At 44.2% G+C, this 11559-nt stretch overlaps 2 protein-coding genes across 2 annotated transcripts in view; both read left to right on the forward strand.

The window, feature by feature from the left end:
- The first annotated feature begins 1019 nt into the window (after window positions 1–1019).
- XAF1 (XIAP associated factor 1) lies at window positions 1020–8559 on the forward strand. The gene is made up of 7 exons (XM_009881470.1): window positions 1020–1051; window positions 3730–3865; window positions 5368–5424; window positions 6268–6520; window positions 7315–7382; window positions 7577–7927; window positions 8425–8559. Exons 1-7 carry the CDS (start codon window positions 1020–1022, stop codon window positions 8557–8559), a joined length of 1032 nt encoding a protein of 343 aa, XP_009879772.1.
- A 1860-nt stretch (window positions 8560–10419) lies between these two features.
- LOC104283312 (XIAP-associated factor 1-like) overlaps window positions 10420–11559 on the forward strand; it is a 13229-nt gene continuing 12089 nt past the window's right edge. Inside the window, exon 1 of the mRNA XM_009881471.1 lies at window positions 10420–10478. Coding sequence (XP_009879773.1) covers window positions 10420–10478 — 59 coding nt within the window. The remainder of the gene's footprint in view (window positions 10479–11559) is intronic.

An 11559-nucleotide genomic window follows, 5' to 3' on the forward strand; every position in this document is an offset into this window, starting at 1 on the left:
AGGGGGGTCTCGCTGGGCACCTCGGCGGGCGCCCGCAGTGGGTGGGCGAGTGCGGGCATGGCAGGGCGCTGGTTTCGGCTGGGATACGGTTCATTTTCTTCACGGTAGCTGGTATGGTGCTATGCTTTGGATTGGTGCTGGAAACAGTGTTGACAGAACAGGGATGTTTTCGTTACTGCTGAGCAGCCCCTGCACAGCGTCGCGGCCTTTCTGCTCCTCACAGCGCCGGCAATGGGCTGGGGGGGACACAGCCGGGACAGCCGACCCCAACTGACCATACGTGTGACATCGTGCTCAGTGTATAAACTGACCACAGGGCTGTTCCATACCATCTGAGGTCATGCTAGTATATGAAGCTGGCGAAGAAGGAAGGGGGGATGTTCAGAGTGATGGCGTTTGGCTGCCCGAGTCACTGTTACGCGTGATGGCACCCGGCTGTCCTGGGGACGGCTGAACACCCGCCTGCCGTGGGGAGCAGGGAATGAATTCCTTGCTTTGCTTTCCTTGTGTGTGTGGCTTTCGCTTTACCTATTGAACTGTCTTTGTCTCAATCCACAAGTTTTCTCACTTTCAACCCTTCTGATTCCCTCCTGCAGCCCAACAGGGGGGAGCGAGCGAGTGGCTTGCATGGGCCTTAGCTGCTGTCTGGGGTTCAACCACGACAGGGGGTCTGTGCCCTGCTGCAGGGAGGCAGAGGAACCCCTCTGCCCACATCTGCTTCTGGCAGCTCTGGGCGCAGCCCTGCCTGCTGCACAAACCAGCTACTGTAAATTAGACTTATTTGGGAAAGAAGGAAACTCACATCCCACAGTTCCTCTAAGGACTATCACACTAATCTGTATGTGGAACTCACAGTAAAAACTAATACTCGTCTGGCAACGCTGCTGTTGCTCCTTTAAAGAATTTTTGGCTCAGCAGCTGTTTGGGGTGGAGTTACTGCAACAGAGGCTTTCAGTTTCGTTTTTTTTTCCCCTCTCTGCTCTGAAGAAAGGATATCCAGCAGAATAAAAAGAAATATCATGTCAGAAGAGAGCCGGTTCTGCAAAAATTGGTAAGAGATCTTTCTGTCTCTCCACCCCTACAAAGCGTAGGGATTTAAAGAGTTTTCTAGGATTTTCCCTAGTGTTATCTAGGTTTCCCGTAACAGGGGGATAAGAGGAAGAACCATACAGCAAGACAGGTCTATGCTAGCCATTAAGTAGTAAACAAAACCAAGTTTTGTATGCATTTTCACATTTCCAGGGTGCTACTTTATTGCTACTTTGCTGTGGAGAGGTTTCTTCCATAGCCCTCTCCCGTGCTGCATGTTCTCTTTTACATAATACCACTGTGGGCAATTTTGCAGTGTCTGGCAGCAGAGTCAGTGCATGGACCATGCCAAACCCAGCAGCTGCCTCAGTTTTCCCTCGTGGCTGATGTTTCTTTCTGTTGCTATGTTTGCAGTTAAGTGATAAAATGATCATTTTTTTCAGCGTAATTGCCATCTCTTATAGGATAGAAGGCTGAAAGAGGCCATGAGGATAGCATAGCTTGGTGTGTCTCAACTAGTAGCGAGGCCATTGGGCCAATTACGTGAACAAAGACTACGAAGCACTGCAATTAAAAAGAAAAAGAGCCAACTTTAGAAACGTTAAACCTGAGCTTAGCCTCAATTTTATTTGGTCACAAAGAAGAACCAATGCTTAGCCTTGCATAAAGAGAGCCTGTGCATTATGTTCTAAAAGGTTGTAGGGGATGCTTTGAATAAAGCAGTTGCTGCACACTGATCAGACTGCTGGCAGACCTACTTTGCCTAAAACTTTTGATAGATGCCTCTAACCAATTCTTAAAAACTCTGGTGACAGAGACGATGTATTCCCACAGGAAATCCATTCCATTGCTTACCCATCATAATCATGAGAAGCTTCCTCTCATGTCTAAAGCAGATTTTCTTGAGGCAACTTACCTTATCTAAGAAAATTAGAAGAGTTAACTGCCCAAAGGCTTTTTTGCTGTGGCTGCTTTGTCTTGGTGCTGGGCTGTTCGTAATTTATGTGGCCTCACCCTGGCCATTCCTTCCACATTGAGTGACCAGCAGACTGATGCTGGGCAAACTGATTCTGTGGCCCAGACATGATGTCAGAGTTTGGAACAAAGACTAGTGCAGAACGCCCAAATGGCATCAGCTGTTCTGCCTCAGACATCTCCTCGAAGTAGCAGAGCTGGCAGTGTACATGTCCTTTCAGGCAGTCTTCCTACTCTTGTAGGCCAGAAAGGCTGCAAGGGCTTACCTCTAGCTGCCATGTCCTAATGACCATCACTCTCTTGTGTCAGGCATCAGCACCTCCTGCCGCAGGGCCCACTGCGGTAAAGACTTTGAAATGACAGGGATACACCTCACCTCCTGCTGCCTGGCGCACTAAGGTCTCTGAGCCTGAAGTGAGGGCAGTGAGGCTGACTTCCTAAGACAGGTCCCATGGGATCAGGATCCCAGGTCATGCTAGCACATGAAGTCAGAAAATCAGCTGGTGTGCACATAACTCATCCTTGGAGGCTGTTTCAAGGGGAGCAATGGCAGTGTTACACTGCTTAAGGTTTGCACCTGGAAGCTTCTTCGGCAGGTCTGACCCAAGCCCTGTTGAATTGTATCTCAATTCTTGTCACTAATGTTGCGAACATGTCAGTCATTCAAATCAAATAAGTGATTTCCCAGATAAACTTAAGTGACTCTTCCTGAACCCACTGAGCATGGTGACATCTGTGTATCTCAGCTCAGAGGTAGCCTTCATCTGAACAGAGCAGCTTCTTGGCTGGGCTACCTTAAATTGGTCTGCTGGGAGCCAAAGAGCTGTAAATTTTGTGATGCCTTAGATGACACCCAGAAGAGGGGCCTTTCTTTCCTGTCCACATCTGTAAACAATGTAAACAACAGCCCGAGCTTTTCCTGAAACAATTGTTGGACAAATATACCAGGAGCTACCAGCAGCTGCCCTGTCCCTTTCAGAAGCATACCTGTTAGCATGGCAGAACAGAATGTGTATCAGAATCCAGTCTCTAAATGTCTCATTAAGATGAATCAGAAAGCCAACTACTTATTTCTAGTTTTTAGGGACAAACTAGTTGAATTGTAGCCAGTTGTACTGGGTCTGGCTGGGATGGAATTAATTTTCTTCACAGCAGCCCCTATCGTGCTGTGTTTTGTATTTGTGACTAAAACAGTGTTGATAATACACCAATGTTTTGGCTTTTGCTGAAGGGTGCTTGCATACAGTCAAGGTTTTCTCTTTTTTCCCCACTTTGCCCCGCTCCCCCAGTGAGTAGGCTGGGGCTGAGGAAAAGTTTGGGAGAAGACACAGCTGGGACAGCTGACCCAAACTGACCAAAGAGATACTCCATACTGTACAAATGCATGCTCAGGAATAAAAACTGCATTAGAGGAAGAACAATAGGATTGGGGTTTGAGTTTTTTTGGCTTCCAAGCTGGCTATTGTTCAAAGACTGGCTGGGCATAGGTATGCCTGTGGGAGATGGCGAGTGATGTCATTTGCTTCATTTATTCCTCCTCCCCCCCCCCACTCAACCTACAAGTTTTCTCACTTCTGTTCTTCCTATTTCCCGCCCTGTCCCATCCCACTGTGTGTGTGGTGGGGTGGTGAGTGAGCAGTTGTGTGGTGCTTTGCTGCTGGCCAGGGTCAACCCACCACACCAGCTCATTTACTCATCTCTCTTTTCCATTTATATGCTCTGTAGTAAACGAGATGTGTCTGCTGCCAATTTCTCCCTCCATGAGGCCCACTGCTTGCGGTTTCTCACTCTCTGTCCAGAATGTGATGAACCAGTTGCCCAAAAGGATATGAAAGACCATCAGACAGAAGCACATAAGCAGGTGAGGAATGCGACTTGTTCTTCAGGGTTTCCTTGAAAATAGCAAAAAGCTCTGCCAGTGCTGAAGTGGTATGTTGTCTTGGTTTCAGCTGGAAAAGAGTTAATTTTCTTTCTAATGATTGCTGTGAAAAGAATGTCAATAATACCTATTGTTTTTAGTTGTTGCTAAGTGATATTTACACTGTTCAAGGACTTTTTTTCAGCTTCCCATAGAGGAATAGGCAGAATGATGGAATGGCCAATGAAATATTCCATACCATAGCTGTCATGCTCACTATATATATCTGGGGGTTAGCCGGGGGCAGGAATCCGCAATCACTGCTCAGGAGGGTGCCAATTCACCAGAGTGACCCATGTAATTATTATTATTGCTATTTTTCCTTTTCTGTTATTATTTCTGTTAAACTGTCTTAATCTCAACCCACCAGGGTTTTTTTCTCCCTTTCCCCTCTTTTTTTTTCCTTATTTCCCCCCACCCTTCTTGGTGGGGTGAAAAGGAGGTGGGGGTGAGTGAGTGGCTGCAGGGTTCTAGTTGCTGGCTGGGGTTAAACTACAACGTATATTCATGGTATGTGCTCTATATTAACTAGATTTGGACTTCTGTAATTGTTTGACCAGAAAATCTGTACAGGTCTGATATGACCCTTCCCGCCTGGTTACAGCACCTTTTGATCTTATCGCACACTCGTCCTAAGAGACTAAAGCTTCCACTGTGGTATCTCAGTTTCCTCAGAAATAGAAATTACAGATCAAGTATGGATACACGCTCCTAGTGCTTGTGAATTAGCGAGAGCATACAAGTTAAATGATTTGATTAGAGGAAGATGGACAGTACCTGATCTGACATAAACCTTGCTTGTACAAAGCTATTACTTCAATGCACATTTTTAACAAAACTGGACTGGTAGAGTAATTTTATCAGGTCTTCATATAGTGAGGCAATAGCATTTTCAGTATAGCATTAAGAACCCTGTAGCTAGAGGTACTATGTTGAAGCATGAATACACAGGTGTGACTTTTTAGTCTGTTTTACTGCTTTCATTGTTTTAGTGATTCCATTGATTTGAGTTATTTAACAGAACACGAGTAGCTCTCATGGCAAGCCTATAGAAAATGAGCATACCTCCTATTTTTTCAGAGAGGCTATTATAATTTAGACTAGCTGAATACCAGACCTATACTTTTAAGTTAAACCTCAGTCAAAAATTTGAATACACGCTCTTTATTTCACATCACACTTTGCATTTCACATGGGCTCCTTTGAGAACTGGATCCCTGCACAGAACGACAGCTTCCTGTGGAATCATCAGATATCTGTTTTCCTCAAAATCTCATCAACACAGCTCAGGCCTCACAGAGAAAAAAAAATTCACCACCAGCTTGTGGATGATTGGGATGAAAATGACAGGAAGATCATGTCAGCAGCTTGAAGCTGTATTGACATATGAAAGCACTAACCATCATCCTATGCTCCCAGTGAACTGGTGTATGTTTTGCTTGCAGGTCAGATGTAATCTTTGTCACCAAAGCATGCAGCAATACAAGTTGGAGCATCATGAGGTACGTATGGAGTGCAGTACTTTCCACCTTCTAGGCTGATCCCTTTGACCAGCCACCAAGAGTCACACTAATGGGTTCAACAGCAAAAAAGTGTAAATTCCTGACTCCTGCCTGGACCATGAAGAAACTTAAACCTCTCAACAGTTGCAGTGTTTTGGCATACCTATTCCCCCTTGCAAATAAGTATATCCCGTGGTGGTTGCTCATCCAGTTGTGATAGGGCAGTCTGTTCCAGGATATAATCTATTACTTTCTCATCTTTGGCACCTCAAGCTGATGCTCTGTCAGAGGGTCTCAAAGACATTTCTGTCCTGCCCCCACACTCATATTACCTGCTTTTCCAAAGGAGAGGTTATACAAAGCAAGAGTCATCTCTCACACGGGAGCCTTGCATGGGAACTGCATGAGTGCCAGGCCAAGGAAACAGCCAAGGAGAAGATGGGCAAAAGAATTGGCAGAGGCTGGGAAGTGAGAGCAGCCTGTCCACACTAGCTGTAGTCTAACCATTTCAAGGAACCAAAGCAGTGAAGACATGACAGGCTTCCCCTCGTGGTGGTAGCCGAAGTATTGGAATTTTCTAGGTGGGCTTGTGCTCTGTTGCTAGCCTGTACTGATACAGAACATCTTCACTGCTAATGATTCCTGTTTTGCCTTATATTGCCTAAATCATCCTAAATTGAAGATAGCCTAGATAGGCAAACTCCTAACACAGCTAAACCTGCATTTGGTTGTTTACATACACCTTAAGGAGGGCATTCTTTAGCATTCACTCATTGCTCTCACGCAGTGCCCTCTTTTAGTATTGATAGAAAATTTGCAATAATTTCCTCTATTCATGTGCAGACCAAGGAGTGCCACGAACGAGCAATGAAATGCAAGATCTGTGAGCTTGAAATGCCCTTCAACAAGCTGCAGGAACACTTGAACATCTGTGCCAGCCGAACAGAGCGGTGTTGGGAGTGTAACAAATACATCATGTACAAAGACCAGAAAAAACACAAAGATATTTGTCAGAACAGTGGTCTGCCCTATCATAAGGATGTGAACTTTCAAACCAGTGAAGCACCCACTAATGCAACATTTATTTGCCCCACTGGTAAGCAAAATTCCTCATTGTAATGGACTGGGTCAACTCTGTTAAATCTCAATGAAAATTCTCCTACCTTCTCCACAATTCTCAGTAATCCAGACTGGAGGGGACTGTTTAACCAACTGCAGTGAAAGGGCCAGGTGTTGCTTTCTCTTATATTGGTTATTGTAAAGCCAGAGTGGTTCCACTGCGTGGTAGCTCATTGGCCATGTTCTTTTATGCCTCCCTTATATCCTGGAAATGAAATTCCTTTTGTCAGAAAATAAGTGGAACTTCTTCCTCTTTCAATTTGTCGTGCAGGAGAAAATACGATTTAGAATTTCTTCCTACTTCATATATAAAATACAGTGATGCATACTTTTATTTCTTGAAGTTGAGAGCAGCTTTATTAGGCCTATGGTATTGGACAGAGTATGTCAAGACAAAAAAATCATGAATCCTGTCAATGATTCCAGAAAAGAACAGGCATCAGTAGGTGCAGTTGTTGGCAAAATAAACTATAGAGAGCAAAACCCCCTAGCAATAGAATTAGCTAGGCCAGGGTAGGAATGAAGCATCTTGAGCAGCAAAACATGGGAGTGGAACTTCAAATATCCTGAAGTTTGCGAGAAGGGATGGTGGATTGTTTTTGAGTGGTGCCAAAAGCAAAATGTAGTCACAGCTCTAATTCCTTCTTGGCCAGTGGAATCGGCATTCTGTGTTTCTCTAGAACCGGTGACCATAAGTGAATCTGAGCAGCCTGTCCAGATAACTAGTGTCAGTAATGTGTTTCTCTTCTTTTTTTTCTTTCCCTTCTGAAGGTACTGGTGGCAATCTTTGTCAGAAGTGCAATAAGTCATTCCCAGACGACCAGTACTCTCAACATCTGGTAAGCACATTTGAAAATGAACAAGAGAATGGTCTGTGCTTAATTTCCAGCCAGTATGCAGCTGAAGCATCACTGTGAGGTGGTGTCCACTGTCCCTCCCCATAACTCACCTCTGTCGCAAATCGCAACATACCACACAGTTGGGTGTAATGCCAATCTTTCTTCACCTCATTATGCATACTCTCTTTTAACAGAATGAATGCAGTGCAGCCCATAAGCTGACAAAAGTTCTTGCTGGCCAGTCAACTTCAGAACTCATCAGCGATCCATCACAGTCGTCTTCCTCCCTGGCTTCCTCTTCCTGCTCCGAGAATGCAACGGTGTGGAAAGATGTCCGTCCCAAAGCAAAAGAAAGGGATCAGCCACTGACCTCCAAAACTTTGCTTAAACGCCCAAAGAAGAAAAAGTCTGGCTTTCCCTCTCCCACAAGAGGTGGACTTTCCACATCACCTCAAGATCTTAAAGACACCCAGTCTTTTGATGTGCTGGTGACCTGTGCCCATTGCAACATTCTTCTGCCACTTCCAACCCTTCGGAAACATGAGGTGAGAAGTGACACATTGAACTCTGCCTCCTACATGCAAAGGACCATACCTACAGAATCACAACATAGCTCCACACTGCCTGGGGTCCCAGTGCCCGTTTCTGGATTCCACAGCTTCTCGAAATGCTGGCCATAGGTACACTCTCTCTATAAAGCGTGGAATTTGTTAATTCCATTTACTATTTGTGCTCACATCTACGCAAACAAGATCCATTGCCTATAGTCTGCTTGAGTTTTAGGAAAATAATAACCATGACTCAAGCCATTAATTTTAAGCTCCAGGCCTGGAAAGTCTTCAGCAATTGTCCTTATTAGCTGAAGGCTAATATTGTTCCTGCTAAACAAATAGTATGATTATCTCTCAGCTGCATCAGAGATGGAGCTCTAGATAATTTTCCATCCCAACAAAGGTACCCAGTTGCCTCCCTACTGAATGTGACTGCATTTTGACTATAATGTTAAATTCACCTCTGATATGACTGTTATTTGTTTTTCTAGATCAAATGTCTACGTTTGACATCTTTGAAAAATGCTAGGATGAAACAAAAATCAAGCTATGGAGAAAAAGGTACTGCAGAATTTCAGAAATTTAGAATAGAATTCATCATTCAGGATTATTCTACATTGGGTTAATAGGAACAAAGGGATATTTTGCAGAAGAAGTGCATCTTGAAAAGCTAGTACTCAGAATATCACAAAGCTCTTTAGATTCCACACGCAGTGGTTTGCCATGAGGTTGCATTAAGCAAGCATTGCTTCAGAGCCAGTATATTTTCACTCTCTTGACTCAGAGTAACATGTATTGTGCTGCTCAAATTGTGCTACTGTGGACAGTGCAGTACCTTCCCTGCTGTAAGCAGAGAGCAACACAAAAGATTTCACAGAACAGATGTTCTATCCCACGTCTGTATGCTCCAACACTGAATGGAAGCTTAAAGAATAGTTTCAGAAGACAAGAAGTAGTATTTTTTCTCCATAGTAAAAATTACATACTCAGTAGAAGCATTGATATAATTATTCCAGACAATACCGCCAGTTGAGCTTGTGCTGATCCACAGGCAGTAAGTCTCTTCCCTCACCCTGTCCCAGACAGGCTGTGAATCTTAGCACTTCTCTCTTTGCTACCCCCTGCCTCTGCTTTTCAGTTCCTAAGCAGTATTGTTTCCCCTCAGTCCAATTAATTAAGTGAAACTGAAAGCAGTTATTCTCAATCTTTCCTTTTTCTACTTGGTTCAGTAAATTAGGTATTACTTCTCCCTGTAAAACTTTCCTCTCCTGGTAAATTAAAGAGAGAAAGCACCAAAGTGAGAAATGGGGGGTTTGTCTAGTTTTGAATTACAGGACTCTAGCCTTGAAATAAAAGTAAATCCATGGTAATTACACAGATTATTTGACTTGCATTGTGTTTTTTTATATAGTTCAACTGAGCAATGACATAGGAAGGCCATAAAACCGAAACTTTAAAATCACTCATAACTGGGCTTTGTTTGTTTTACAGAAGACTCTTTCTACAGCGCTCATGATTAAATCTGGAATTAGAGGCGTGTCTTCAGATTGAAGCTTCAGCTCCACTTTAGCAAAAGGCACTGAAAGTGCCGTAGGTTTATTGACAAATAAAAGCAATTTGCTACTCTGGATCGAGAACAAAGAGTCACTCAGATTTTATTCCTTATCGAGAGAGGCATTTAAAAGGTTTCACCAGACAAGTGTGAAAGTGATGGGGGCTCAATAGCTGTTGTTGTTTCAAATATTTCTGTGGAAGCTTGCCTTAGGAATGTACTTCTCCTACCTGCTTCAGCAAGGAGAAGAGCTTATTTTAAAATGTTTATTCTGGGGGACAGAAGGAAATAAGGAATTTGGAATTCCTTGTCATGCTGAGTGCCACCAATTCCCCTTCCCCTCACCAAGAGCCGAGACCTTAGTGTTTTTCTGGGCCTGGCCCAGTGAAATTAAAGAACATTAGATCCTGCTCTCCTCCACTTCAGTGATCCACTGAACCTGGGGCTAGCACGAACAGCTGAGTCTCGGGAGACTGCAGATGCAGCCAAGGATAACTGAGGGTGCTCATCTTCTGACACACAAATGGAAACTGATAGAGCCCAGTGGTGGAAAAGTTAGACATGAAGGGTGAGTGGATGCTTTATGCTAATGTTTGTGAACATTTGTGAAACAGCCTTTGCTGCTTGGCATCTTACATCAATAAAGGCTACGACATGTTAACAGAAGTTTTACTACAAGGTGCCATTTTCCTCTCCTCCACCTTTAGCAGTGTTCAGTCTTACAAGCTGATGTGGAACTAATGTACATATGCTGACCTATAATTTGAGTAACATCTTACTTCTCAGATCCAAACGTGTGCATTTATGCACACGCAGACACAGGCTGTGAAGTCAGGCCGAGTCCATGAACTCTCTCTGATTCAGCAAGGGCCCAGGCTCATTTATGACTATCGTAGGCATATCTGTATGGGCAGGACTGAGCTGAAGTGCACCAATGGACATTCCAAGAGTAGATACTTCCAGCCTTGTAACCACTTGGCTCGTGCCAGCATTGTGAGTGGGACAGTGGCTGGTCATGCGGCCTGGCAAGTGTTCGTGACTTCTGAGGCTCCCTCAACCTCTGCAGCATAGACGCTGTTTGTAACAATCAATTTTCCTACATGCATTCAGACCTCATTAATCTGAATCTGAAACTCTGCTGCTCAAAGGCCAAGAGCGCATGACTCCACTCCCTGTCTGTCCCAGATGCTTTGTTGATCAGTGTCTAGTGAATTGTGTTTGAGAGCTTGCGAGAGTAGGGATTTTCAAACACAATTTAAGACAGCGCACACTGAGGTTTATCTAAAGCTTTTAAACAATTGTTCCGAACTTCTGGTAAGGAGGTCTAACATTGAACATGGTGCTATGAAACCAAATTTTCTGTATTTGGGGGCAGAGGAAAGGGCTGTGAAAGCATGTCCGTTAAAGCTGTATCACTCTATGCATAAATTTATCCTCTTTTATTCTGCACTCATTAGACTTTCACATAGTTTAGTATCCTTATTATTCTTTCATACACATCACAGCAATGGACTTGATGGAGCTCCACACAAGCATAAGCTCTTGTGTATTTTGGGGTCTGTACAGGTTCCAGCAAAGCTGGACTTAGGCCTCCCAGGAACCGTTTCCGTACTGTTCTTTGAAGTCTTTTTGAAGAGGGCTGGTAAACATGACATGGTCTGAAGAGAATCCACAGTAAACAAGTAACACAAGTTTGGAGACAAAGTGAGCAGGCAGCTCATGCGCCACAGTCTAAATACAGAGAACAACATGAAAGCATTTTCATCCCTTTTGAAAGGGAACTTTGAAAGATTTGCTGCCCGATGCTTTGCACCTAGAAAGACCCCAATCTACCAGAGAGGACAACAAACGGGCAGGAACAGGCTAGTAAGGGGATGGCGCTCGCACTGGCCCTGTTATCACAAGAGAGCTGCAGACTAACCCGCGCTCCGGTAGCACAGGACTGCCACGGAGTCACACCTTGTGCTGAGAGATGGGAACCAAAGTAGCTGGGTCTGAAAAGTGTCACAAAACTCACATTAGAGCACAAGGCCAGCTTTGTCCTTACAGCCCCTTTGCTTTTTTTTCGGGGGGG

The sequence above is a fragment of the Charadrius vociferus genome, unplaced genomic scaffold (assembly GCF_000708025.1).
Source record: "Charadrius vociferus isolate BGI_N301 unplaced genomic scaffold, ASM70802v2 scaffold323, whole genome shotgun sequence".
Classification (NCBI taxonomy): Eukaryota; Metazoa; Chordata; class Aves; order Charadriiformes; family Charadriidae; genus Charadrius; species Charadrius vociferus.

Coding starts and splice junctions, on each gene's coding strand:
- XAF1 (XM_009881470.1), top strand. CDS start 1,020: ATGTCAGAAGAGAGCCGGTTCTGCAAAAATTG. Junction 5,425..6,267: donor ACAAGTTGGAGCATCATGAG/GTACGTATGGAG, acceptor ATTCATGTGCAG/ACCAAGGAGTGCCACGAACG. Junction 6,521..7,314: donor AACATTTATTTGCCCCACTG/GTAAGCAAAATT, acceptor TCCCTTCTGAAG/GTACTGGTGGCAATCTTTGT.